This window comes from Pituophis catenifer, unplaced genomic scaffold, assembly GCF_029215685.1.
Source record: "Pituophis catenifer annectens isolate HBS135680 unplaced genomic scaffold, rPitCat1.0.hap2 SCAF_6, whole genome shotgun sequence".
In the NCBI taxonomy this organism is placed as follows: Eukaryota; Metazoa; Chordata; class Lepidosauria; order Squamata; family Colubridae; genus Pituophis; species Pituophis catenifer.
In genome coordinates, this window is record NW_027256886.1 from 116,655 (window position 1) to 140,508 (window position 23,854).

Here is a 23,854-nt window from a genome sequence, read left to right on the forward strand (position 1 = left end):
AGATGACGACGCACTGGGAAATTTTTCTCTATGTGCAAGAAAAATGTCTTTAATCAATGTCAGAGAATCCACTCAGCTGGAGCTGATTGACTAGTCTGAAGGTGTATATGAGCCACCTTTGACATGCAAACTGACTACAGCGGAAATATAGAAGTTCATTGTCAAACCAACACAATTACCACGGTGGCCCTGTCATGCCCAATAGCAATAGCCCTTAGACTTATATACCGCTTCACAGTGCTTTTACAGCCCTCTCTAAGCGGTTTACAGAGTCAGCATATTGCCCCCAACAATCTGGGTCCTCATTTTAACAACCTCGGAAGGATGGAAGGCTGAGTCGACCTTGAGCCTGGTGAGATTTGAACTGCCAAATTGTAGTCAGCCAGCAGTCAGCAGAAATAGACTGCAGGACTGCACTCCAACCACTGCATCACCAAGGCTCGTCAATCAATAGAGAGATATGTGAAACAGATCACAGAGGCAGCAAGCAGAGTGTAGACACATGAGAAACACGAGGGTTATATCAGAGGCCAAGAAGCAAGTCGGCGGCTGATGTCGAAGAAGGAATCAAAATAAGATGCCTATGGAGATTCTCAGTCATCCAGGTCATGGTTGTTCCAAAGGTGCTTTTTCAAGAGGCAACTGGAAGATCAGTTGCCTCTTGAAAAAGCACCTTTGGACAATCAAAACAAGACTTGATAAAACTCGTTTAAACATTTTTGTAACTCAGATAATTGCTTTCTGATGTTAGTTTATGATTGCATGGATTATTATTTTTTGCTTAGCTAGATAAGATTCATGAAGAGAAGAATTTAATTTTTGTAGCACAAGGTGTAATTTTGAGAAGAGAAAGTTAACAGTATTTGGGTTACAAGAGACTTTTGTGGGGTATATGATCAGACATGGATTTACCGTACCAAGCTAAACGTTGTGCAATGGCAAAATTCTTGATGTAAAAACACATATTTTTAGAACTCACTGAAAAAAATTGCAAAAATTAATTTTCACCCCATTAAATGACACACCCTAAAATTTGGCTTATGCAAGCGCTGTCAGGACTCCTGCTCCACCTTAGCCTAATCCATGGGAAGCTGTCTGAGCCGTCTCCTTTTCTTGCAAGGCTGCCTCAGCCAATGCTGCGCCAGCAGAGGGGCCATCCGTCAAGTGCTTCACAGAAGGGGATCCTGGCGGGCTCGTCTCTGCCCCGCCTGAAGGGACTCGTGTTCACATAAGGCTGAGTTGGGGCATCTTTCTGGCACAGGTGCAAGAAAAGCTGAGGAACTCTCTACCTGCCCACCACCCCAATCCCCACCTGGTCAGGAAGGCTGAGCCCTGGTGACAAACACAAGGTGAGCCTTCTGCCCACTGATCTCTGCCTAAAAGCAACCCACATTTATTTTATTTCACAGCCTTTATCAACAACATACCGGGCTGTGCTTAGAAAAAACAACAAAATATATACTATATCATCATGTCAATCAAACAAACATTTCGAGCACTATTTTAGAAGCAATTGTTTTAATGTGGACCATGAAAAACAGCATGGAAAGCACTCAGGCCCAGGCAAGGACTGAGCTTAGGAAACCTTTGGGAGGCTGAGAGGGAGGGAAGGTGGTGGGGCAGGAGGGTCGGACTGGATCTAGACGGAGTAGAAGTGGCCTCCAAGCGCTGAAGGTCCCAAAACTCCATGACAGCACAGATGCAAACCAGGCAACCAGGAAGCTGCCCCAAAGAAATTCTGACCACCTGGTCCCGAGCCCCACATTCTTCAACCACAACTCAACCCAGAGGACACCAGCTGCGGTCATCCAACATGCAAAGCCAGACAAAAGTGGGGATTGGACAGTTGGTGATCCAGAGGGATCTGGGAATCCAGCGATAATGCTACCCAGGAAGCAGGGAGGCCTAGTCAGCTCCAGTCCATCTTTAAATCATTTCCCTAATGCCTTCCCCCCACCCCACCCCCCAATTAGAAGTCAAAATGCAGGTAGTCCTCAATTTACAACCATTAATTTAGCAACTGTTCAAAGTTAGAAAGGCACTGAAAAAAGTGACTTACAACCATCCTTTGAACTGTTGACTCCATGGTCACATTCAGGCACTTGGCAACTGGCACGTATTTACCAGAGTTGCCGCATCCCGGCTTCTGGCAAGCAAAGTCAATGGGGGAAGTCAGATTTATTAACAGCCATGTGAGTCACTTAACAGCTGCAGTTATTCACTTAACAACCATGGCAAAAAAGGTGACTCACTTAACAGCCTCCTTGCTCAATTACAGAAATTCTGGTCTCAATTGTGGTCGTAAGTCAAGGCCGACCTATACAGTAGATTCTTGGGGTGAACAAGACCACACACACACACACACACACACACAAAACCCTCCCTTCAACGTCTTCCCCACCTCTGCATGGCTCCTCTTTTTGCGCAGCACAGAAACACAGCAACATCCAGGCTGAGGAGCCCAGTCTGCATGCAGCCACAGAAACGAAGCACCCATCATCAATTAGTATGCAAATGGCATTAAATGAATAAAAACCTGTGAGATGGAAGATGGGATGAGTGAAGCCTCGGCAGGAACTGGCAGAGCAGAGACAACAGGAGGAGGAGGAGGAGGAGGAGGAGGAGGAGAAGGAAGAGCAGCTTCTGGCATCTAAAAGCAGCAATGAAAAGGAGTCAAGGGTGGGACCCAAGGCACGTGCCCCAAAAGCCAACTCCTGGGGGAGGGGCTCCTTCCAGGCCCCTCCTTTGCCCAAAAGTGGCCTGACTCCTCCTGCCCATGAAACAGACAAGGGGAGCCCCGCTGAGCCAAAATGGAATTTTGATTGACCCTCTTGGAACCAAGACACAGTACGCAGAGCACCCCGGCTCAGACACAAATGGTCCCTTCTAGTTTTTGCTCCAGAAAATCACAGCAACCCCCTGGAGTGACAGGGTTGGAATGACCCCCCACCTCCTGCTCCAGGCAGGATCAGTCAATGTCTGGGTCTGGGGGGTGGGGGTGGGGGGGAACGACACATAATGGAGACCTACTATTCAAAAGGTAATCTTGTTGGCAGTTTCTAGCAAAAAGAAATTCTTCCTAGTGTCTGACTTGCAATTTCACCCAACTGTCCTTAGGTCTAACCCTCAGGGCAACAGAGAACCTCCCCGCTCTCAGCATAAAGGAAGCCTCAGCTTTTGGGTCTCCGAAGACCACATTCACCCCCACGTCTGATCTTCTGCAAGATAGACTTTCCCAGGGCCTTGAGCTGTTCCTCCCAGTGCTTGGTCCAGTGTTGTTCACCTGGCCTCCTCGGAAGCTACACCATTGTGTTGGTGTCCAGGACCAGGACCAGGACCAGCCTTCCAGACAAGTTCTGACCAGGACAGACCAGGAGAGTGAGGAGAGTGGATTCTATGCTCTTGTGAATGGATCCCAGCCGAGCCCTGGCCTGTTAGCAGGTGCATCTTCACACACTGCTGACTCATTTATTTATTTTATTTATTTATTTTATTTAAATTTGTATACCGCCTTTCTCCTAGCGGACTCAGGGCGGTGCACAGCCAAGTAAAAAACATCCAATACAAAATTTAAAAATTTAAAAGAATTATACCCTTTGGCCAAAAATTTAAGAACCTTATTTGATTTGTGGACGCCCGTTCATATGAACCATTGCCAAACCAGGTTTCCACTTATTTTCTCCCCACCCCCCACCCCCGATGTAAGATATTGTAGTTCTGCCTGCCCATTTTGTTCATTTCAGCCAATTGTTAAACTCTGCCCAGATTTCCCTAGTTTTGTGTTACTTGCAAATTTGATAATCTATGCCAGGTATCCCCAACCCGTGGGCCCAGTGGCAGGCTGCAGCCCGTTTGGAACCAGGCAAAAGAAGTGGTGGGCAAGTGCCATGTGCCGAGCTGCATTTGAGAAAGTGGTTCATACGCCTGAGCAAAATCATCCCCTCTCCCACCCCACTGCCCCGCCATCGCCTCTGCCGGTCTGCCGAGCCAGAATGGTTGGGGACCGCTGATCTATGCCATTAATAAAAATGCAGAACAGGCAAGATGGGTCCCAGGACAGACTCCTTCTTCTTCATCAGCACCCCATTAAGCACCCCAAAGGCGAATGCCCCCATCAGGACTGCCACTGCAGCCTCTGTGACCTGCAGGATAAGGGAGCTGTTTCCATAGACTGAACAGTGTTACTTTATTTCCTGAAGAAATGAAGCACAGCCAGGTAATCAACTTGATCACTGTTCATTCAGAAGAACTTAGTTTAGTTTAGTTTAGTTTATTTGATTTGTATACCGCCCTACTCCCGAAGGACTCAGGGCGGTGAACAGCCAACAATAAAATACATAAATACACAAAATTTAAAAAACCCGATAAAATCAAATTAAACTTTTTGGCCCAGACAAATTAAAATACCCCAATAATTTAAAAACAGATTAAAATTTACATATTTAAAAAGGGAAGAGATCAGGCCAAGCCCGCTTGATGGAATAAAAAGGTCTTCACAGCACGGCGGAAGGAGCGCAGATCCGGGATCCTCCGTATCTCCGGGGGGAGCTCATTCCAGATGGTAGGTGCCCCCACAGAGAAGGCTCTCCCCCTAGGGGCCGCCAGTCGACACTGTTTGGCTGACGGCACCCGGAGGAGTCCCTCTCTATGAGAGCGTACTGGCCGGTGGGAGGCTATTGGTGGTAGTAGGCGGTCCCGTAAATAACCAGGCCCTAAGCCATGGAGCGCTTTAAAGGTGGTAACCAAAACCTTGAAGCGCACCCGGAAGACCACCAGGAGCCAGTGCAGCTCGCGCAGGAGAGGTGTTACATGGGAGCGCCATGTCGCTCCCATTACCACCCGCGCGGCCGCACTCTGAGCCAGTTGGAGCCTCCGGGTGCTCCTCAAGGGGAGCCCCATGTAGAGAGCATTACAATAGTCCAGGCGGGAGGTGCAAACTGAGGCCTGGACAAGATGTGCGGCAAAAGGCTTTGAGCTTCAGGCCTTCCCTCTGTTTGCCATTTCCCTGCGGAAGCCTGAATAGAGATTGTATCCCTACAGGCTCCGGTCATCTTTGCAAAAAGCCTTTGCTGGCAAGAACAGAGCCCACAAGGGGCTGGTGTGTCCCTCCCGGTTCCGTTCTTGCTGGCATAGGCTTTGCCGAAGTGTCTGCAAACATATTTCACTGCCCCAAAGCCTCCTTTTGGTGTTTTGGGTGCCAAGACTGGAAGGTTCTGTAGGCTCGCTAGATCTTCACAAGGTAAGTGACCCGGTGCAGCAGGATTGGGAAGGGGAGGGGAAGCAAGTGTGAGGAGCATGAGGTATCTCAGTGGATCAGAGGCGGCCTTGGGTGGTCTTAAGCAGGTGGACTTTTTATTCACTAGCGTCCCCCCATGGCCTTCCTCACTCTGAGACACCTCATGTATACTTAACGATCCGCACATTTGATTAGCGAATACATGGACGAAAGCAGGGAGCTTTCACGTTCATTTTACGTGATTCGCTCCAACAAATCCTCCAGTTATGTAATTGGCAGACTCCATTACATTCGTAACTCAAGCACTACCTGCACTGCTATCATGAATACACACTGTTGCATTTGCAGGATATTCAAATGTACAAACATGTCCTCAAAATATTTTTCACCCAGCCAACCACCCCCCACGGTTGCCCGCTGCTCAGTGAGGCCCATGCCAGTTGGCAGAGCCAGGTCTTCCAAATCCTGCGTAAGGCCGGGGGGAGGGGCGGCCTCACCTTGAGAGGGAGGTAATTCCAGAGGGCAAGAAAAGCAACAGCAGGGAAGTCCTCTCCCTGGACCCGCCAGTCAAAATTCTTTCATCGACAAGGTCTGTAACATCCTTTCTCTACTCAACTGGGATAACGTGAGAGATGAGAAGGTTCCTCCAGTCCCCTCGCTACCTGATGGGCTCAGGAAATTTGACTTCTCCGTCATGGCAGAACGGTCTCTCTCCCAAAATACAGATACCGTAACTCCAACCCTGTACCCTCAGGGCAGGGCATGAAGACCTGCGCCAGGATGTTAATAAGCTCTTGCCTAGCTCTGGGCTCTTATGTATGGGAGTCCTTGGTGTCCTCTTTGCCTGCAGAGCTTTCGCTTCTCAACGAGACAACGGGGAGCAGTGGTGGGGTGCCCACCGAACTCACAGCTGCACGGGCAGCATTTGCCTGTGGCCAAAATAGCCTTTGGGGCTGCCCTGTTGCTGGTGCACCAGCTGTAGCCCTGCCGGGGACCACAGGATCTCACAACCGCAACTGATCCCCTCAGGTTCACCTGGCCTAAGGAGATGCCTCCATGCTCAAGTCCCCTAGAAAACCATTGGAAACCACAACCGGTATGGACTGCCATTCCCCTTTGCTCAGCTAGCACTAGTTGCCAAGAACATTTGTTGTTGCACACCCTGCATTGGTGCTGAAAGGATTTTACTGCCATTCAGAGAGGTCCTTATTTCCAATTCTAGAAAGCTGCAGCTGGAATCAACCCACTCAATAGATTCATTACAGAGGGAACTTTGGTGTTGCCATCCCTGTGTCAAGCTGACCCCAATGAGGCCCAGATGAGACCTCAAGGGCAACCTGGGTCCAACCAAAACCAAGCCTCTGAGCTGCCTGGCAGAAGGTTGAAGTCACGTCTACTGCAAGACCACACAGGAAGACCACAGAGGGGCAGCCAAACGCTGGAAGAGAAACGCCCAAACAAATGCCACTTGCAAGATTGACTGAAACGCTCTGGCCGAGCTCAAGCAGGATGACCGGGGAGGGGGGGAGGCGAGTCAGGGAGCCAATGGAGAAGACCACAAGCACACCCCACCATCCTCTGCAAAGCAACCAGCCTCACCTGGTGAGCTGCTCTTTAGAACTGGGCTGGACAGCAGATCGTAACTAAAGATGGGAAACTCACATCGGGAGTGAGCAATGAGCTGCTTCCGTTTTCTTCAAGGAAAGCAGACACGGGAGCAACAATTGCAGGCAAGAAGCAACCAAAGAACAGCCCTTTCGGCCAGTCTCCAAAACAGCAGCTGTGTTTGGTGAGGGTCAAGCTGCCGCCAGGCATATTTCAGATACAGGGGGTGCCCCCCCTGACTCTTTTCTGTGACCAGCTTCTATTCAGAGGGATGTTTGATCTTTATCTCTGCAGGCTTCTGAGGGGGCCCGGAGTCTGCAATCTGGCAGGACACACCCAGAAAGCCCATCCTGGCTGGCTGGCACTTACAATCAGGCCCCTGCCTCACTCCGATGCAATATTCCAGCCCACTTTGCCCCCCCTCCCCGCCCACAGAGGGATAGGTCCCACGCAATAGAGAGCCTGGCCCCACCCTTGCCACACACAAGCATCTCAGCCAGCTAAGCCCAGAAAAGCCTCCCTGGGACCCCACCCCACGTCCCTCCAGTCCTGCTCTCCAGAACTGGCAAAGCTCAACAGGTTGGCATTACCTGATTGGAGGGGCCGGGGGCAATCGCCAGGCAGTCCAGGAAGGGCCGCAGGCAAGCCAAGAATGCCAGGAGGGGTGGCCAGCATGGGGGCTCCCGGTCCCCAGGCAGATCCTCCTCTGCAGAGCCCTTCCTGGCCCAGAACTTCAGGTTGGGCCCTGCCGAGCCCTGGCTGGAGCCAGGGGTGCCACCCCGGCTACCCCGCAAGTAGAGTAGAGAGCTGTTTCCAAAGATGTAGTTCATCCCTGCAGTGTTGCAGGTCGCTGCGAGGAGAGCCCAGCTGCCTCCCTGCCGCCCACCCAGCGGGGAGGGGGGAGCAGCAGCAGCAGCAGCAGCAGCCGCCGAGCACAGGCAGAGTGATGGCTGCATCACTCAGCAGAGGAAGCCAGCCAGCTCATTGGTCCTGGCAGCTCCTTCCCGGGCAGCCTGCGTCCGACTCCCGTGGCCTCCAGGAGGACTCGGCTGAGAGGCTCCCGTGCTGCCCCTGAGGGCTGCCTGGCCACTCCAGGCCCCCCAATTAGGATCCCTTCCTCCTCCTGCTGCTGCGAGCACTAACTGGGAGAGCCATGGATGGAAGGCAGCTTACTTGCAGTGCCCAGAGTTGCCCCTTCTCAGTCCCCCAGTCCCTAGGGAACTGTTTCCAGCCATTCTCCATCTCTCCCCCTCTCCTCCACCCGGACCCCTCCAATCCTCCGGTGCCCCTTCTTTCTCCAGGTATCTTCCTTAGTGAATAGAGTTCTTGGACACACACCAATACCGTAGCTTGAATGTGGCTTTAATCAAGGCCTCCCATACATTTTGTTACAGAAGGAACGCTCCCCTACTCCGTTGCCTGAGGGAAGAGGGGAAGAAGGGCCAATCACTGCTACAACCACTTCAGGGTAGCAAGCAGGCAAGGGCGCCGCTTTCTCTGTGCAGATAATTGAAGTCACCAATGTGACTTTTAGAAATCAGGGAATAAAACACTTAGAAATAAATACACTGTGGAAAAATGTGATGCTTTTGCCCTGACAGCTGGATTGGGACAGCTCAAAATACAACAGAAATACAAGTATATTGGAATATCCACTAGCAAGCCTTTTTTTTTGCTTTAATGTATATGCCGCCCTTCTCCAGAGACTTTTGTATGAGTTCCAGTGACGGATGGGTATTAAAGCACACAGTTCTGTTTATAGTGCATCAGTGTTCAAAATCTTTACAAAGTTTTCTTCCGTCTTCTGTATGTAAAGCACTAGAAGTGAAATAGGCTGACAAGAAATGCCTTTCTTTTGTCTCTGATGGTTCTGCATTTTGATCTGTTCTCAGGCGGCTTAAACGCTTTTGGCCCTGCAAGAGCTCCTCTCGGTGCCTCTGTCACACTCCAAGACATGAAGCCCAGAGCCAATACGGATCTGATCAGCCACAACACTCCAAAAGCAAAAATTAACCACAGGTCATCCAAAATATATTCAAGAGGAATATATTCAAGAGGAACACACACACCCAAAAAAATCATTCAGAAAATCATTAGGAAACAAAACAACAGAAAAATACCCCAGGACACAATATGTAAATAACATTCCCAAACATAAAAAATACATGTGAATACAACACCAGTTATGTCAGCCGCCAGGTACCAAGAGTGGCCCACAACCCTCAAAAACTCTGGAGAAACCAAAGGCAGACAAAGTTAACTGCAAGGAGGACCAGCAGCCAGCAAAACCAAAGAGGACGCCAGTCTTATCAGAGGATCAAAGGACCCATCGTTGCAATAAAAAGCCAGGATCACAACCTTGGAGCAGCCACTCCATGCAAATTACCCCTTTGACTAGCAGGAGCAGCGGGAGAACCAGAGGCCTCCTAGAGGCCCACAAATAAGTGGCCGTCAACAGAGCCAAGCACGATGTGCCAGCAAGCAGCCGATTCAGGCCACACACAGCCAGCGGGCAAGGAGACCCAATCCAGATGGAGGCAGCAACACCCTCGAGAACCAACAGATGAGGTATACCCGCTGGGGGAATTATCGACGCCAACACCCAATTTCAAATATTACAGAGGCTACAGGTACAGGTAGTCCTCGCTTACCAACTGCCTTGTTTAGCGACTATCATGTGATTGCAATTCGTGATCTTCGCAAGCACCTTCCAACAAGCAGAATTAATGGAGAATGCAGAAATGACATTACAAGTTATGGCCATGCGATACACCTTGCTTAATGACTGCAGGAATTCGCTTAACAGAAGTGGAAGTGACGTTGCTTAAGTCCAGCGTGGTCACATGATTTTTTTTTTTGCTCGGCGACTGTGGTACTTAGTAATGGAGCTGCTGGTCCCAATTGTTGTCAGTAAGTGAGGACTGCCTGTATTGCAAAGTCACCCCCATTTCTGAACTGTTGCACTGAAGACTCCATACTGGGATGTGGGGCAGCCCCGATCAATAGCTTGGTATTTTTACCCTTTGCGAATGCATTCCCTCTACCATCTCAATGAATCATCCATAAAAAGCATGGAAGAGTGCTGTGCAAGACCCAGTGCCAAATCTGTACAATCCTCCTAATATTCCCAGGCCGGCTGACAAGCACCTGGTTAAGTAACACCACTGTTTGGCTCAGTTGCTTGATCAGAATGACATAAAAGCTTTGCTAAAATGAAGATGTCGTATCTTCCGAATTCTCACAATCTACAAAGGAAGATTCCAGTCCAAAAAAACCAAAAAAAGCTAATGTAGCAAAACTAAAATCTTGACAAATCCACAATGACTTCTGGCACTTTATTTTTTTTCTCCCCTGCCTTTATTACTTTTATAAACCACTCAATGTGGCAAATATACCTAATCCTCCTCCCTTCTCCTCCTCCTTCTAATTCCCCCTTAACAACAACCCTGCGAGTGAGTTGGGCTGAAAGACAGCGACTGGCCCAAAGTCACCCAGCCTGCGCCCAGAATTGTTCTGAATCTTCTTCCTCCTGTTGCTCAGCAGCCGTAAAACCCAAAAGGTCTGACTTGGGATGCAGCAACTTCCTCCTGGGATCTTCAAGTTAGAAAGTTACAGAACTCTTTCTAAAGGGAAAGGGGAAACGCTTCCATTCAAAAGCTTGGGGGAAGAGGAGGTTTGTCATGCTTCTACTGTACATAAAGCTGCAATGGTCTCTACATGGGACTCCCCTTGAGGAGCACCCGGAGGCTCCAGCTGGTCCAGAATCCAGCCGGGTGGTTATGGGAGCGGCGTGGCGCTCCCATGTGACCCCCCTCCTGCGTGAGCTGCACTGGCTCCCGGTGGTCTTCCGGGTGCGCTTCAAGGTTTTGGTTACCACATTTAGAATGCTCCATGGCATCGGACCGGGGTATTTACTTTTTTTATTATTATTATTATTATTTTTAACATTTTATATTTTAAATTACTAACATTACAAACAACATATACAATATTTCACCCTGTGCTATACATAAGAAAGGAAGATTTGGTTCTTCGGATATATCCTCATGATCGCCAAAATCCACGTTCTCGGGGTACAGGTACCGAAGCATCCAATTTTCCCAGCGCATAGTCCACATAGTCCGGGGTATTTACGAGACCGCCTTCTGCTACCAATAGCCTCACACCGACCAGTATGCTCCCATAGAGAGGGGCTTCTCAGGGTGCCGTTGGCCAGTGTCGACTGGCGGCCTCCAGGGGGAGAGCCTTCTCTGTGGGGGCACCTACCATCTGGAACGAGCTCCCCCCAGAGATACGGAGGATCCCGGATCTGTGCACGTTTCGTCGTGCTCTCAAAACATTTTTATTTCAGCAGGCTGGCCTGGCCTAACACTCCCTTTTAAATTTTTAAATCGTTTAATTTCCTGCGCGAGCTGCACTGGCTCCCAGTTGTCTTCCGGGTGCGCTTCAAGGTGTTGGTTATCACCTTTAAAGCGCTCCATGGCATAGGGCCTAGCTATCTTCGAGACCGCCTGCTGCTACCAACGACCTCCCATCGACCCGTGCGCTCCCACAGAGAGGGCCTCCTCGGGGTGCCATCAGCCAGACAATGTAGGCTGGTGACCCCCAGGGGGAGAGCCTTCTCTGTGGGGGCACCTACCCTCTGGAATCAGCTCCCCCCAGAGATACGGAGAATCCAAGACCTCAGTGCCTTCCGTCGCGCCCTTAAAACCCATTTATTTAAACAAGCCGGGCTGGCTTAAGATGAAATTTTTAACTGTTTTTTAAATGTTTTAAACGTTTTTAATTGGTAATGAGTTTTAATTGGGCCAAATTTATATATCTTTTAATTGTTTTTAATATTTGTTCTGCATGTTTTTTAATCTGGCTGTACACCGCCCTGAGTCTTCAGGGAGAAGGGCGGTATAGAAATCCAATATAAAAAAAAAAAAAAAAAAAAATTGTTTTATAAATTGGGTGTTTTAAATTTGTTTTCGGCCAAAATATTTAATAATGTTAATGGACTTTTAATGTTTGTATTATCTGTATTTTATCTTGGCTGTTCACCGCCCTGAGTCCTCTGGGAGTAGGGCGGTATAGAAATTTAATAAATAAATAAATAAATAAATAAATAAATAAATAAATAAATAAATAAATAAATAAATCAAACTATGTGAAATCTTAAACTCGAAGTGCCCAAGAAAGTCCATTAACCCTTGGCAGAATATTCAGAACAGCGTCTGAGAAGCACCCTGGAAGCCTGAAAAAGAGGCATCAAATCCTTGGTGGGGCAGACGGTGGATTTGCAACTGGTGGAACTGCTATATTTAGGAAGTTACCACTAATTCCATTGTCCTGAAGGGAATTTTCTAATAAGAACCCAAGGCCCATCCTGAACGCCCAACTCTGCCACACTTTAAGAAAGAATACAGAGCAGAGAATCCTGCGGGAGACCCAGGGAGCCATAAGTGTTTTTTAAAGGGATCGAGATTACACAAAGTTCACTGTGCCCTTTGCTCCCAATCTGGCTGGTGAAAGTCCACAGTGGGTGCCGGCAAGGCAGGGGACAAAGCCAGGGCAGATTCTGGCAGGGCAGTCTTGGCCGGAGACCAGCTCTGCGATTGCTTTCCTACTAGTGCGGCATCTCCATTAAGAGCCGGGGCCCCATAAAGGCTAGAAGAGAGGAAAGCAAAACCGATTCAAGGCAGAACATCAACATGCCCCAAAGAAATGGTGGTGGGGGGGGAGGATGCTCTAAGGACTCTCTGGGCTGGTAGTTCCGCAGTCTCAAACTGCTCTGCCTGGCAAGCAGCTTTTTCTAACGCTGGGATCTATTATTCTGAGTCTAACAGCTGGAGCATACATTTGAATTATCCTCCCCGTTTCCTGGGCTCTCTGGCTTAATCCTACACCAACTGCATACAGGACCCCCTCCTGTCATCTCAAAGATTACTGAGAAAGGTTCCTGGGGTGGGGCAGATTTCTGAGTCTAAGCAGGGGAGAAGAGCAGGAGGGTCAAAAAAAAAAATCCAGGCCTTCCACAAGCACAAGGCAAATCCAGCATGAAACTCTCCCAACCTGGCAGCTCCTTCGGGACATCCCAACAACCCGAACCCTGGTGGAGCCAGGCCCCAGGAGCTACCCCCCCCCAAGCACTTCTGCCGTGCTTCTGCCCCTCTTGCTGCTGCCCCGCCCCCCCATCAGCTGGAGAGCTCATCCTCTTGTAGACCAACTCCTTGCCAGCTGCCCCATGATGCCCTAGTCCCTCCATCTCAAGGCCCCACCTGGAGCCTCTGTGTCCTCCCTGGACACAGTGACAAGAACCACCAGGGACTCAACGGAAGGGCCAAGGGTGGAACGACTGGCTATTTATGAGCACAGGCACTGGATGGACAGGAGAAGCAGACGTCAGACTTCGGTAGGAAAAGAGTTTCTGAAGGCCAGCAGACTAGTCAGCCCCATAATCACAAGAATAAACTAAGATTAGCCTACCTAGCAGGACTTCCTCCCTGATGGTCCACGCTGGCTCCTATTATTTTCTTTTTTATGGGGCTCATGAGTGGCTTTCAGAATGTCTCCCCACATCAATGCCAGGCTGGTCAGAATCCTGGTTTTCTCCAACCAGAACCACTGTGTTCTCTGTGCTGGGAGACTCGCCCATATTCGGAGATGCCTCAACCCCCCTGAAGCAACTCCCAGCACAGCCTCTTCCATGCAGGAAGAAGGGTGAACCCTGTTTCCTTCATCTCACCATTTGCCACCCATGTCCTTACAATCATTAATCCACCACGTCTGGCTGCTTCACCTGCAGGAAAAGCGTATTCATTCATTCAGGATATTATTCCGGCTCCCCTTCAGGCTCCCTGGGATGGGCATCTCCTTTGGCAACACCACTGCCATCTAGTGGCAGTATGAGATGGCTACTTTGCCTATTTATAATTTATTCAAGAGGTTCAGCTTTTTTATTAGTAACTCAATATTCTGAAATGGAGAAATATGATAACGCAGCAAGAGAGCCTCAGAAAGCATTTAAGGCAATGAAATAATCTTCTTCTGTTATTTCCTCAAGACCCCTTTGCTGCCCTCAAGGGTCTTTGGGGTTATCTAAACTATGTCCCAACTTCAGACTCGGCTCACGCTGCCCTATGAAGGGGGACTTTGGCAGGGAAGCAGCTCTCCCAAATTTCCCTCTCTGTCGCATATACACAGTAAACACGTGGACAGAACTCTCGGGAGAAAACCTCCCAGTGTCTTTGTAAAGCAACATTGCTCTATCTACCAGGCCAAATGCCAGCGGACGCCAATGAAGGGTGTGCAGCTATTTTGAGCATTTCCCTTGGCCTCCTGGGTCTTCCTTCCTTCCCCTGGATGTCCACTGCAATGACAAAGCATCCCTGCTTTCCCCTCCTAGGAGGGCCTTGCTCCTGCGGTTGTTTAGGAACCGCCAAACAGGAGGGGAGCCGGCAAGCTGAAGCAGCAAGAACAGCTGAAGAAGTTATCGGGAAACACCAAGAGAAGACTGGAAGAACAAAGGAAGAGAGGGACACACAGAAAAAGGGGCGGGGGATGCAGAGCAGTGGGCTGGCTGAGCAGTGGGAGCCCTCTGGACTGCGCCCATCTCGCAGCCACAGGTGCTGGCATAACCAGGCAGCAGTCTTAGCCAGGGCAAACATTTCAGGCAACCTGGAGCACTGCCCCTTTCGGGTCCTGGCAGCACAAAGTGGCCAAAACATGAATGATGCTGAAGCAGAGCAGAGCAGCAGCCAAGTCCTTGGGGGCCACCAAGAGCTGCAGCCCTCCAAAAGAGGCCGGGTGAAGCCAGCGGGACTCTCTGCCCAGCAGGCTCAAAGGAGTTGTGGGCACAAAGGCAGGAGAGGAACATGAGAACCCAAAACTGTGGGAAGGGGAGAGACAGACCATCGAAAAGAAAAGGAAGGAGGAGATAGAAAAACAAGCATTGGAGAAACAAAATAGGATTTCTAGAAATCAGAAACACTCCGCGTTCTAAAACGCAAAGGCGACTTCAGTTAAGGTGTTTGTAATAAAATCCCTTAAATGTTGTCACCGACTGGTCTGTGTGAGGGCTTGTTTGTAAGCCCATTGCCCTTAGTCAGGTTAAGGAGGCCACCTCAGAAGGATGAGGGGCTCATCCCCAGCCTCCTTCTATCCGATATGCATTTTCCCTCACTAAAGTTCCACACTGTATCCCTCATTTAAATAAATGCCCTCTAAACGTGGCAGAGAAAAGGAATGCTTTTATTATTTTAGGCTCCATGATAACCACCTGATTCCAAGAAAGAGGGAATATGCAACTTTTCATATGACAGCCAGGAGCAAGCCCAGAATTTGCATACTGTTAGACATACTGCATTTCATTAAAGCCCTCTAAAGCCCCATCTTTTACACCATTAACACCTGCACTGGATTCTTCTGCTAATACAGCAAGTCCTTGATTTATGACCGTTCAGAGACCATTCAAAATTATTGACAAAGGGACTTAAGACCCGTGCCTGAAGTTATGGCCGTCACAGCGCCCCACGCAGTCACATGATGAAAACTGGGTGCTTGGCACTCTGCCCACCCCTACAACAGGTCCCTACTGCAGGGCTGTGCTGCAACTGCCCCCTCCTGCCTCTCTCTCTTCCCTTCGATGCCCATAAACACCCGGGAAGCCCCAAAGGAAGCAGGTGCTCCCCCCCCACCCCGCCACAAAGGGAGCTCTGGGGCATTTCTGTCCCCTCCCAGCAAGCCTGAGGGAGATGGAAGGCCGTAACAGGCAGGTGTTCCCCAGAGATGGGCAACCATAAAGCCACGTCCAGCCTTTCCCCCTGCGCGGCTCCAGCCAGTGGCTTCCCTCCCATTCAGGAATCAGTGCCCCCACTCAACCTTTGCCTGTCCCCCCATCCCTGGTTCAAAAGCAAGAAAAAGCCCACTGGAAACCATACAGGGAGGAGGGGAAGTGGTGCAAGCTCGCTTTTAGCTTTGTGGGAAGGGGCCCTCCAAATATATAAGGACCCTGAAGGATCTCTCCGGCCTGTTCCTAGGGCTCTGGAGGAAGAGGAGGAGGAGGAGGAGGAAGAGTATTGGAGGAGATCTCCCTTCCTCTTTTCCTTTGACACTGGGTGGAGGAAGAAGAGGCTTGGAGTCCCCTTGAAAAAGTCCAAACTCTTTGGAACACCAGCCCCCTTCCTCCCAACGTTTGGGGGGTGGGTGCATGCATGTGTACCCGAAGGCAGCAAGCCTCCCCCCTCATTAAAAAGTCCTAGATGTTCTTCACTTCTCTCCTGCATCCATGAGTGATGCGGGGGTGGGGGTGGGGGGCTAAACCCAATCCTGGTGGGGGGATCACAGCCCCATAGGAAAAGCCCACAGGGGCAGGGAAGCCATCAGCAGGGGCAGTTCAGTTGTGGAAAAAAGGCCTGGATGGCAGCAGCTTTAAAGGCCTCCCCATCGCTGTGGCCTGCCTGCTTCCTGCCTTCCCACCCCGGAGCGAGGCTGGGTTGGGGCGATGGACGATTACCGAGTGGCTATTTCACCCAAGCCTTTACAGCTTTTTGGGCATTTGGGGTTTCCCAGGATGCAGGGGCCACTTCTTTCTGCAGCCTCCCTGGGTTCAGGTCGCACTGCGCCACCCTGCCCAGCTTCGTAGTGCTAATATTGCAGCCGTTGAGTCACAATCAGTCACATGATGTCTCACATAATGACCACAACGACTTACAACTGAAATTACAGGCTCAGTTATGGTCATAAGTTGAAGACTACCTATACTAGGAAATGGGCAATCAGTTTTAAGAAAATCAGAACTTTAGACTTTAATGATGAAGCAAAGATCAGAGAGATAGGAGACCAGGGACCTGAGCGTGAGCTGCCTCCAGTATTGCGTCCCACCAGCCATGGTCCCGGTGACTACCACTGCGGCCGAGAGTTGCCCACCTTTAATCAACTTTTGGCCAGACCAAACAGGCCAGCTTCCCCTGGGGCTCCAACTGGTTCCCGCAGCTGTCCTGAACTACCAGCCTTTGCTCTTACCTTGGCTGGTGAAATGTGCGAGTGGCCAACGAAGCCACGGATGCTTTCCAGCTGTGAGAGGTTCTTCTCGGACACATGCACCAGCTCTGGAGCTGGCATCCCTGTGCCCGGAGCCTGAGGAAAGCCGCTGGGCTCCGAGGGAAAAGAGTCTTCATCTTGGGAGCTGAATTTCTGCAATGTGCACAGAGAGGTGATTTTTACAACCAAACCGAATTCAACAGCCACATGTGTCTTGCCAGGTACCGCTAAGGCTTCCAGCAGGGAAGGCAAGTGAGTTTCCTCCAAAACCTCCCATGGGGCACATCAAGATCCTTTTCATGGGCCTTCCTGGCCACTGCCATCCCCAACCGATGCTTTTCGCTTCTTTATGTTACTTCGTATTTATACAGTGCTATTATGGCATCTCAAGTATTATGCCCCAAACCTGGTTATACATATCAGGAGTACCCAAAATTTAGTTATTGCCTATCAGGAGTAACCAAGGTTCTAGAAAACACTCAAAATGAGTGATGGGTTTAAAAATGACATCCTATAAGAATGACACACAAAACGATGTTACCCTGGACATGCAAAAGAAACAGCTGATATCTTAATAATTAAAAGAAATATCTGAATAACAAATAAAGAGAGCTTCTGGGCCAGACTGTCTCACCCTTGCAAATGGGCCCTGCTTGCTCACACTCAGAGGCCACTGGTCCCCGGCATTTGGTTCCTTCAACTTCTCCTCTCTTTGGGGGGACCCAAATCCCAGACTTTAAACTCTAGGGATTAAACTTAGACCTTTACTATTTGCACTAATTCATCAGGTCTTTTACAGTAAAACCTTGATTTTACAAATCTTCATTCAGCAGACTTTGGCAGCAACAAACAAAATTTGAATTCAGGCTAATTGTGTTCTGGAATGAGTTCAAGTTTTACTTTCAACTACGTTAATTTTTGCACAAACATTTTATATAAAATTAATACACATTTCATACATTCAGCTTTAACAAATATTTGGCTTTAACAGGCACCCTTTCTCTTCAAATGGCCTGTAAAATCAAGGTTATATTACCAAAGCTTCCCCTCTGTCTCTTTTATTTTCAGAGACCAACAATGAATGTGTAATTTTCATTTGCCTTTCAGTCCCTTGTTCATTCATTTATTCAGTTTATATAGCCATCCAAGTCAAATCCTGGTGAAGAAGTCTCCTAAATTAGAGGGGCAGAATCGCCTTCTAAGGCACAGCCAGCCCTTCTCAGAGGCCACTTCCCCTGCCACAAAGCAGGACAGGTACAGAAGCGGGGAGGGAAGAACAGCAGCACACAAACAATACAGCTGGTCCTCGACTTACAACCACAACTGAGCCCAAAATTTATGTTGTTAAGTAAGAATTTGTTATGTGAGTTTTGCCCAGGTGTGAAATGCTACCGGTTCTCTCTGGTTCGGGCAAACCAATAGTGATAAAATGCTTTAAAAAGTAAAAAAAAAAAAAAAGGTTCCGACAATCACAGCTGTGCTGCACGATCATCGGAACCTTTTTTTTACTTTTTTAAAGCATTTTTTTACTACCTATTCGCCCGAACCAGTAGTAAAAAAATGCATTTAAAAAGTTTTTAAAAGGTTCTGATGATCATGCGGCACAGCTGAATCAGCTGTGATTCAGCATTTTTTTACTACCGGTTTGGGTGAATAGGCAGTAAAAAAAGTTTTTTTAAAAAAAGTTGGCTATGCCCACTCAGTCACATGACACCCCCCCCAAAAAAGCCATGCCCACCAAGCCACACCCACAGAACTGGTAGCAAAAAAATTTGCCTTTCACCACTGGTTTTGCCCCATTTTATGACATTGCTTGCCACAGTTGTTAAGTGAATCACTGCAGTTAATAAGTTAGTAACCTGGTTGTTAAATGAATCTGGCTTCCCCTTTGCTTGTCAGAAGGTCGCAAAAGGGGATCACGTGATCCTGGGATGCTGCAACCAGTTGTCAAGCATCTGAATTTTGATCACATGATCAGGGGGGATACTGCAAAGGTCTTAACTGTGAAAAACAGTCATAAATCATTTTTTTCAGGTGTTGTTGTAAATTTGAATGGTCACTAAGTGGACTGTTATAAGTCGAAGACTACCTGTACCACTGACTTTGTGAACAGCTTTTTGTCTTAAGAGTTTTAAAAATGTTCCCTCCAAGACTTCTTTCACCTGAGATAGCAATTAAGAAAAGAGAAAAAGATCTCTAAAAGTAGCACCTGAAACGCACCTTGGCCAAAAAAAACCCCCACGATGCCAGAATCTGAACCGTTCAAGAACTTGGCATTTTATTTCAGATGATCAAAAAAAAAAAAAAATAGTGCAGACCTACCAAACAAAGAAATTGTCTATGTTGGCACTAAATGATCCCTTGGAACTTCAGCCTCCCCACAACCATCCATGACCTGAGAAAGACAGAAATCTCCCCATCTCTCTCTCTCTCTCTCCCTCTCTCCCTCCCCTCCGTCCCCCTCCCCCTCCTGGAACAAGCCACATTATGCAAAGGACAGAATAAGTGTCAGCAAAGATAAGCCACAGGAAAGAGGACCTGGCCTATTCCCTAAGCAACTGCCCCCCTTTCTGTCCCTGCAAATAACCCCCTCTTGTTTGCCCCCATCTCCACCTCCTCTTTTGCAGGGCAGTCCTTCTCCTTCTCCACCACCACCACCACCACCCCGCTCTTTTTCCCAACTGGTCAAGCCCCCGTCCCTACCCACCATGCCCTCCTGATGCCAGCGCTTTTCCACAAACACCAGGCTCATGAAACCCAACCAGTCTTCTAGTTATTTAGTTATTAGATATTTATTTGGCTAGGCTGCTTCTGTGACAGACTCAGCTTTCATTTCCAGATAACAAAGAGTGGGGGTGGGGGTAGAGAAACAGAAGATTACATACATTTTTCCCTTGTCTGCGAGGGATCTCTAATCCAATCCCCCACCCACCTCAGAAGGCACAGGAATCCACTGCAAAGAGCAATGGGGGGGAGGGGGGGCGGATGCAATGTTGCTTAACCTCTCTTATTGTCGAGAGAGCTCACACACACCATCCCCCCGCTCCCATTTCAAGGGGAAAATAGTCCCCCACTGATGCGACTGGGACCGGAACACCCGTTGCTAAACAAGGTGGGCAGTGAGTCACACCCAATTTTACAACCTTTTTGCTGTGGTCCTTAAGTGAATTACCCAGTCACTGAACTAATCCAGTTTACCCCACTGACTTTCCCTGTCAGAAGCCGGTTGGGGAAGGTGGCAAATGGCAGAAACCCAGGGACAGAGACCCATTGGTTGCCAAGGGGCTGCGGAGATGCTGTGCCAGACAGTCATAAGTGTGAAGACCAGCTGTAAATCACTTTTTTCAATGTCCTTCCACAAGCAAATGGTCGTAAGTCAAGGACTACCTGCACTTGTAGACATGGTCATACTTGCACCCTAAACAGACCCACCACCTTCTTGTCCCATTCCTCAGAGAGGTTGGCTTAGGGGTGCCCTACTCCAGCTCCCCACGTTCTTTTTCAAGTGACTGGACCCACGCTTCCAAAGAGGGCACGGAGAATCTTCCCCCTCCAGGAAAACATGAAATTGCCAAAGTGAAAGTGAAGGGTTATCAAATCCAAGGATTCATATCAATGGATATATAAGAAATGAATACTGATGCAGAAATGTTGGAAAGAAGAAAATTGTAAAAATTTCATTTTTTGTTTTAAAAAAACAGTTCAATAAAAATTATTTTTTTAAAAAAATTCAAGAATTCAGCTATAACTGAACTTAGGTGAATCGGAATCCTTCGTCACTTATTGGATTATAAAATGGATGGCCATATAAACGTGCCGCATGTATGAATGCATGAATTGGAATGGGCCACGAACTCAAAAAATATATACTGTACAGTATTATCTAAGGCATAAATCTGTATGAAAAGACTGGCACAGCAATGATACTAAGAAATATATAGCCAAAACAATGGAATCATAAGCACAGAGTTAACAGATGCTCGGTAAACGTGAGGTAAATGAGCACCAGGTCAAGGAAGGACACGGCGCTACCGATGGATGATCTGGAGGGAGGAAGGCAGGAGCGTAGGATCCCCTGGAGACCTGGATGGGATCAACTCTCTCCCACTGCAGAAAGAGGCGGAAGAGGATAAGGGAAGAGAAGCCTTTCTTTCCAAGCTACAGAGGCTCCAAGGAAGCCGAAGGCAACGGTGCCCGTGGCATCGCCCGACTCACCACTTCAGCATCTCAGAGGAAGTGGAGCCAGGAAGAGAGGGAGAAAGGCCACTCAGTCAACTAGTGCACCGTCATGTATGGACTGTGGAAGATTAGTTTTTAGTGTCAGAAAATGGTTAAACTCAGAAAATTAAAGAGAAGACATGTGACACCGCTATGAGTGAAGAACATGTAGCCATCATATAAAATCATTGTAAGTAAGAAAGGTATTTAGTGGGTTGTGAAAATGGATGTGAAAAAGAACCTGAGGAGTTAGAGAAAGAGACTGGCTACCAAACCAAGATGCTAATTCCATAAGGAAGCAAAGTTTCTCCACAAAATAGGACTGTACGTACCAAAGAGGCTCTAGAAAAGAAAGGGGTGTAGAAGATCAAACCCCCAAAGAATGGAGGGAGAGCAAGAGACTTTCCTGGCCCCAAAGAGCTCACAGCTTGGCCCCTCGTCTGCTTGCACCCCCAAGAGGGGGCTCCCTGAAGGAATCCAACTGATGATATTCCGGAGGGACATAGGCTTTTTTCAGTCTCATAGAGGAGGAGGAGGAGGAGGAGGAGGAGGAGGAGGAGGAAGTGTCACAGGTCGTGGACAGCAAAGAATAATCCTTTCCCTCCCCACTGCTAAAAGGAGGGATGGACAGCTGGAAGCCTCAATTCATCCCCCTTGAAATGTCCATCCCTTTACTCTTAAATAACGCTTAGCAGCTGTGGATAGCTGGAAGGAGAGGCTTCGTGTTACTATAACTGGAATTAAAAGTCCCCAAAAATAATGCATCTTACTTCGATTGTACATCTTTATATATTCGTATCCGCATAAACAGAAGAGGGAAATGCCTTTAATCTTACAGTGTTAAGATTAGATGTGAATAGTAAGAGAATCATGCTGGGATCAGAGAAATTGGAAATTTGAAAAATGTAAGAATTTGCTTTAATTGTGGGGAACATTGTCAACTTTGGGACCGTCTGGCAATTTTCCACACGTTAATCCCTACCAGAAGCATTTCATGGTATTCCAGAGGATTCAGCCCCAAGGGCAGCCTTTTTCTGCCAGAACATCGGAAACACAGAAACATAGAAAAAAACATAGATAACTGATGGTGACTAGTGGTCCATCGAATCTGTGCTTACGGGTTTTTGTTTTTTTTAAAATTGTCGGATGATGGACATATGTTTATCCCAAGCAGGCTGAAACGTAATTACTGATGCCTGACCCACTACCTCCAATGGAAGTTGGCTCTAAACTTCTGCAAAGTCTTACTTTCTAACATGACTTTGCATTTCCCTCTTACCACTTTGAAACAGCTTCCAGTTCTAAAGACTCCTCTGCAGAACACTAAGTGCCCCGTCCCCCTATCCCTCTTTCTAAGTTTTAAGTGACAATAACTCCCTTGCATCCCTGCTCAAGGGCTGAGGCAAAAACCACTAAGTTTGCCAAAAAGAACAATAAATTTACATTATTCTGCTGTGGGTATCTGTCTTTTCAGTAGAAGAAAGTTTGTTCCATCCTCTCTGTCCATAACAATTAAAGTAAACTAAGTTTGTAGAATTCAGTTTGGGCATGAGGAAAATGCTGTCCTATCACTATGAGCCACAGTGGCGCAATGGTTAGAGTGCAGTACTGCAGGCTACTTCTGCTGACTGCCGTCTGCCTGCAATTCGGCAGTTCAAATCTCACCAGGCTCAAGGTTAACTCAGCCTTCCGTTCTTCCGAGGTGGGTAAAATGACGACCCAAATTGTTGGGGAAAATATGCTGACTCTGCAAACCGCTTAGAGAGGGCTGTAAAGCACTGTAAAGTGGCATATAAGTCTAACCACTATTGCTTACCATCAGTGCCAACACACCTATCTAGAAACAAGAAACTGTTCAAAAGCTCATTTACACCATGCACATGTAGATAGGTTGGTAGAAATTGTACATTTGGGGAGAAATTGTACATTTCTCCCCAAATGTACAATGGTGAAAGAAGGGCATAAAGAATTGTTGTTTGGTTCTCCTGGCCCAACAAAAGAAATTCAATGAAGACCAACTACATTTCTCTCAGTGGGCATTTCACAACTGTGTCCACTGTAGTCAGACCAACTACGAAGGAAGACTAACAGCCAGCCCCTCTGGCCTCCCCACTGCTCTTCCAGTGGGAAATCTCCATGCGCCCACTGGTCCCGCCCAAGCGCAGGCCTCTGGCTGTTCAAGGCAGTGGGATTTGGAGGTAGAAGGCAGCATCCAAAGGCAGGATGAAGAGGCTAAATGAACATCCCACTAGGTCCTTTGGAGGGGCCCTGGGCTCTCCTCTCCCTCTACCAACCAAGGGTAGGTTTCTTTGGAGGGGGGGCCACAGCAAGGTCCTCTGCGCCCTTTGACTCAGAAGTGACAGCCACTGGTTAGCCATCTATTGGGGGGTGATTTCCTCTGGGCACTCAACATCTCCTGCCCACCCACCGACCAATGCAAAGACTCAATAAAAAAGCCTCCTCCCCCCCACCCCCATACAGCATGTCCCCCTTCCCCAGAGCACACTGCCCAGGTGCCCACTAAGGCAGAGAAACCCAAAGCAGGCAGGGGGCTTTTCTATCAGAGTTCAAGCCACCCTTCTGAAAGGCCGCCCTTCAGCAGCCCCCCTCCCGAACACCCACTTCTTCCAAACCTTCTGATCTGATACATCCTTGGGCATCTTTTTTTCCCACGACTGTTTGGGGAAACTATAATGCCGGTGCAATTTGCAACCAAGGCAATTCTGGAGTAGATTCTAAACATTTCGATCTCAGTCAAGTCAGAAACTA

At 48.4% G+C, this 23,854-nt stretch overlaps 1 protein-coding gene across 20 annotated transcripts in view; it reads right to left on the reverse strand.

Annotated features, from left to right (window-relative positions):
• The window catches only part of DLG1 (discs large MAGUK scaffold protein 1), a 93,108-nt gene that overhangs the window by 68,189 nt on the left and 1,065 nt on the right, over nt 1-23,854 (reverse strand). For 10 of the 20 annotated variants that reach the window (XM_070945605.1, XM_070945603.1, XM_070945601.1 and 7 more), the window contains exon 4: nt 16,850-17,020. In XM_070945605.1, coding sequence (XP_070801706.1) covers nt 16,850-17,020 — 171 coding nt within the window. Of the gene's footprint in view, nt 1-2,059; nt 2,095-2,536; nt 2,651-16,849; nt 17,021-23,854 lie in introns of those variants that run through there. The other 10 variants (XM_070945594.1, XM_070945593.1, XM_070945591.1 and 7 more) reach the window with 2 other exon arrangements.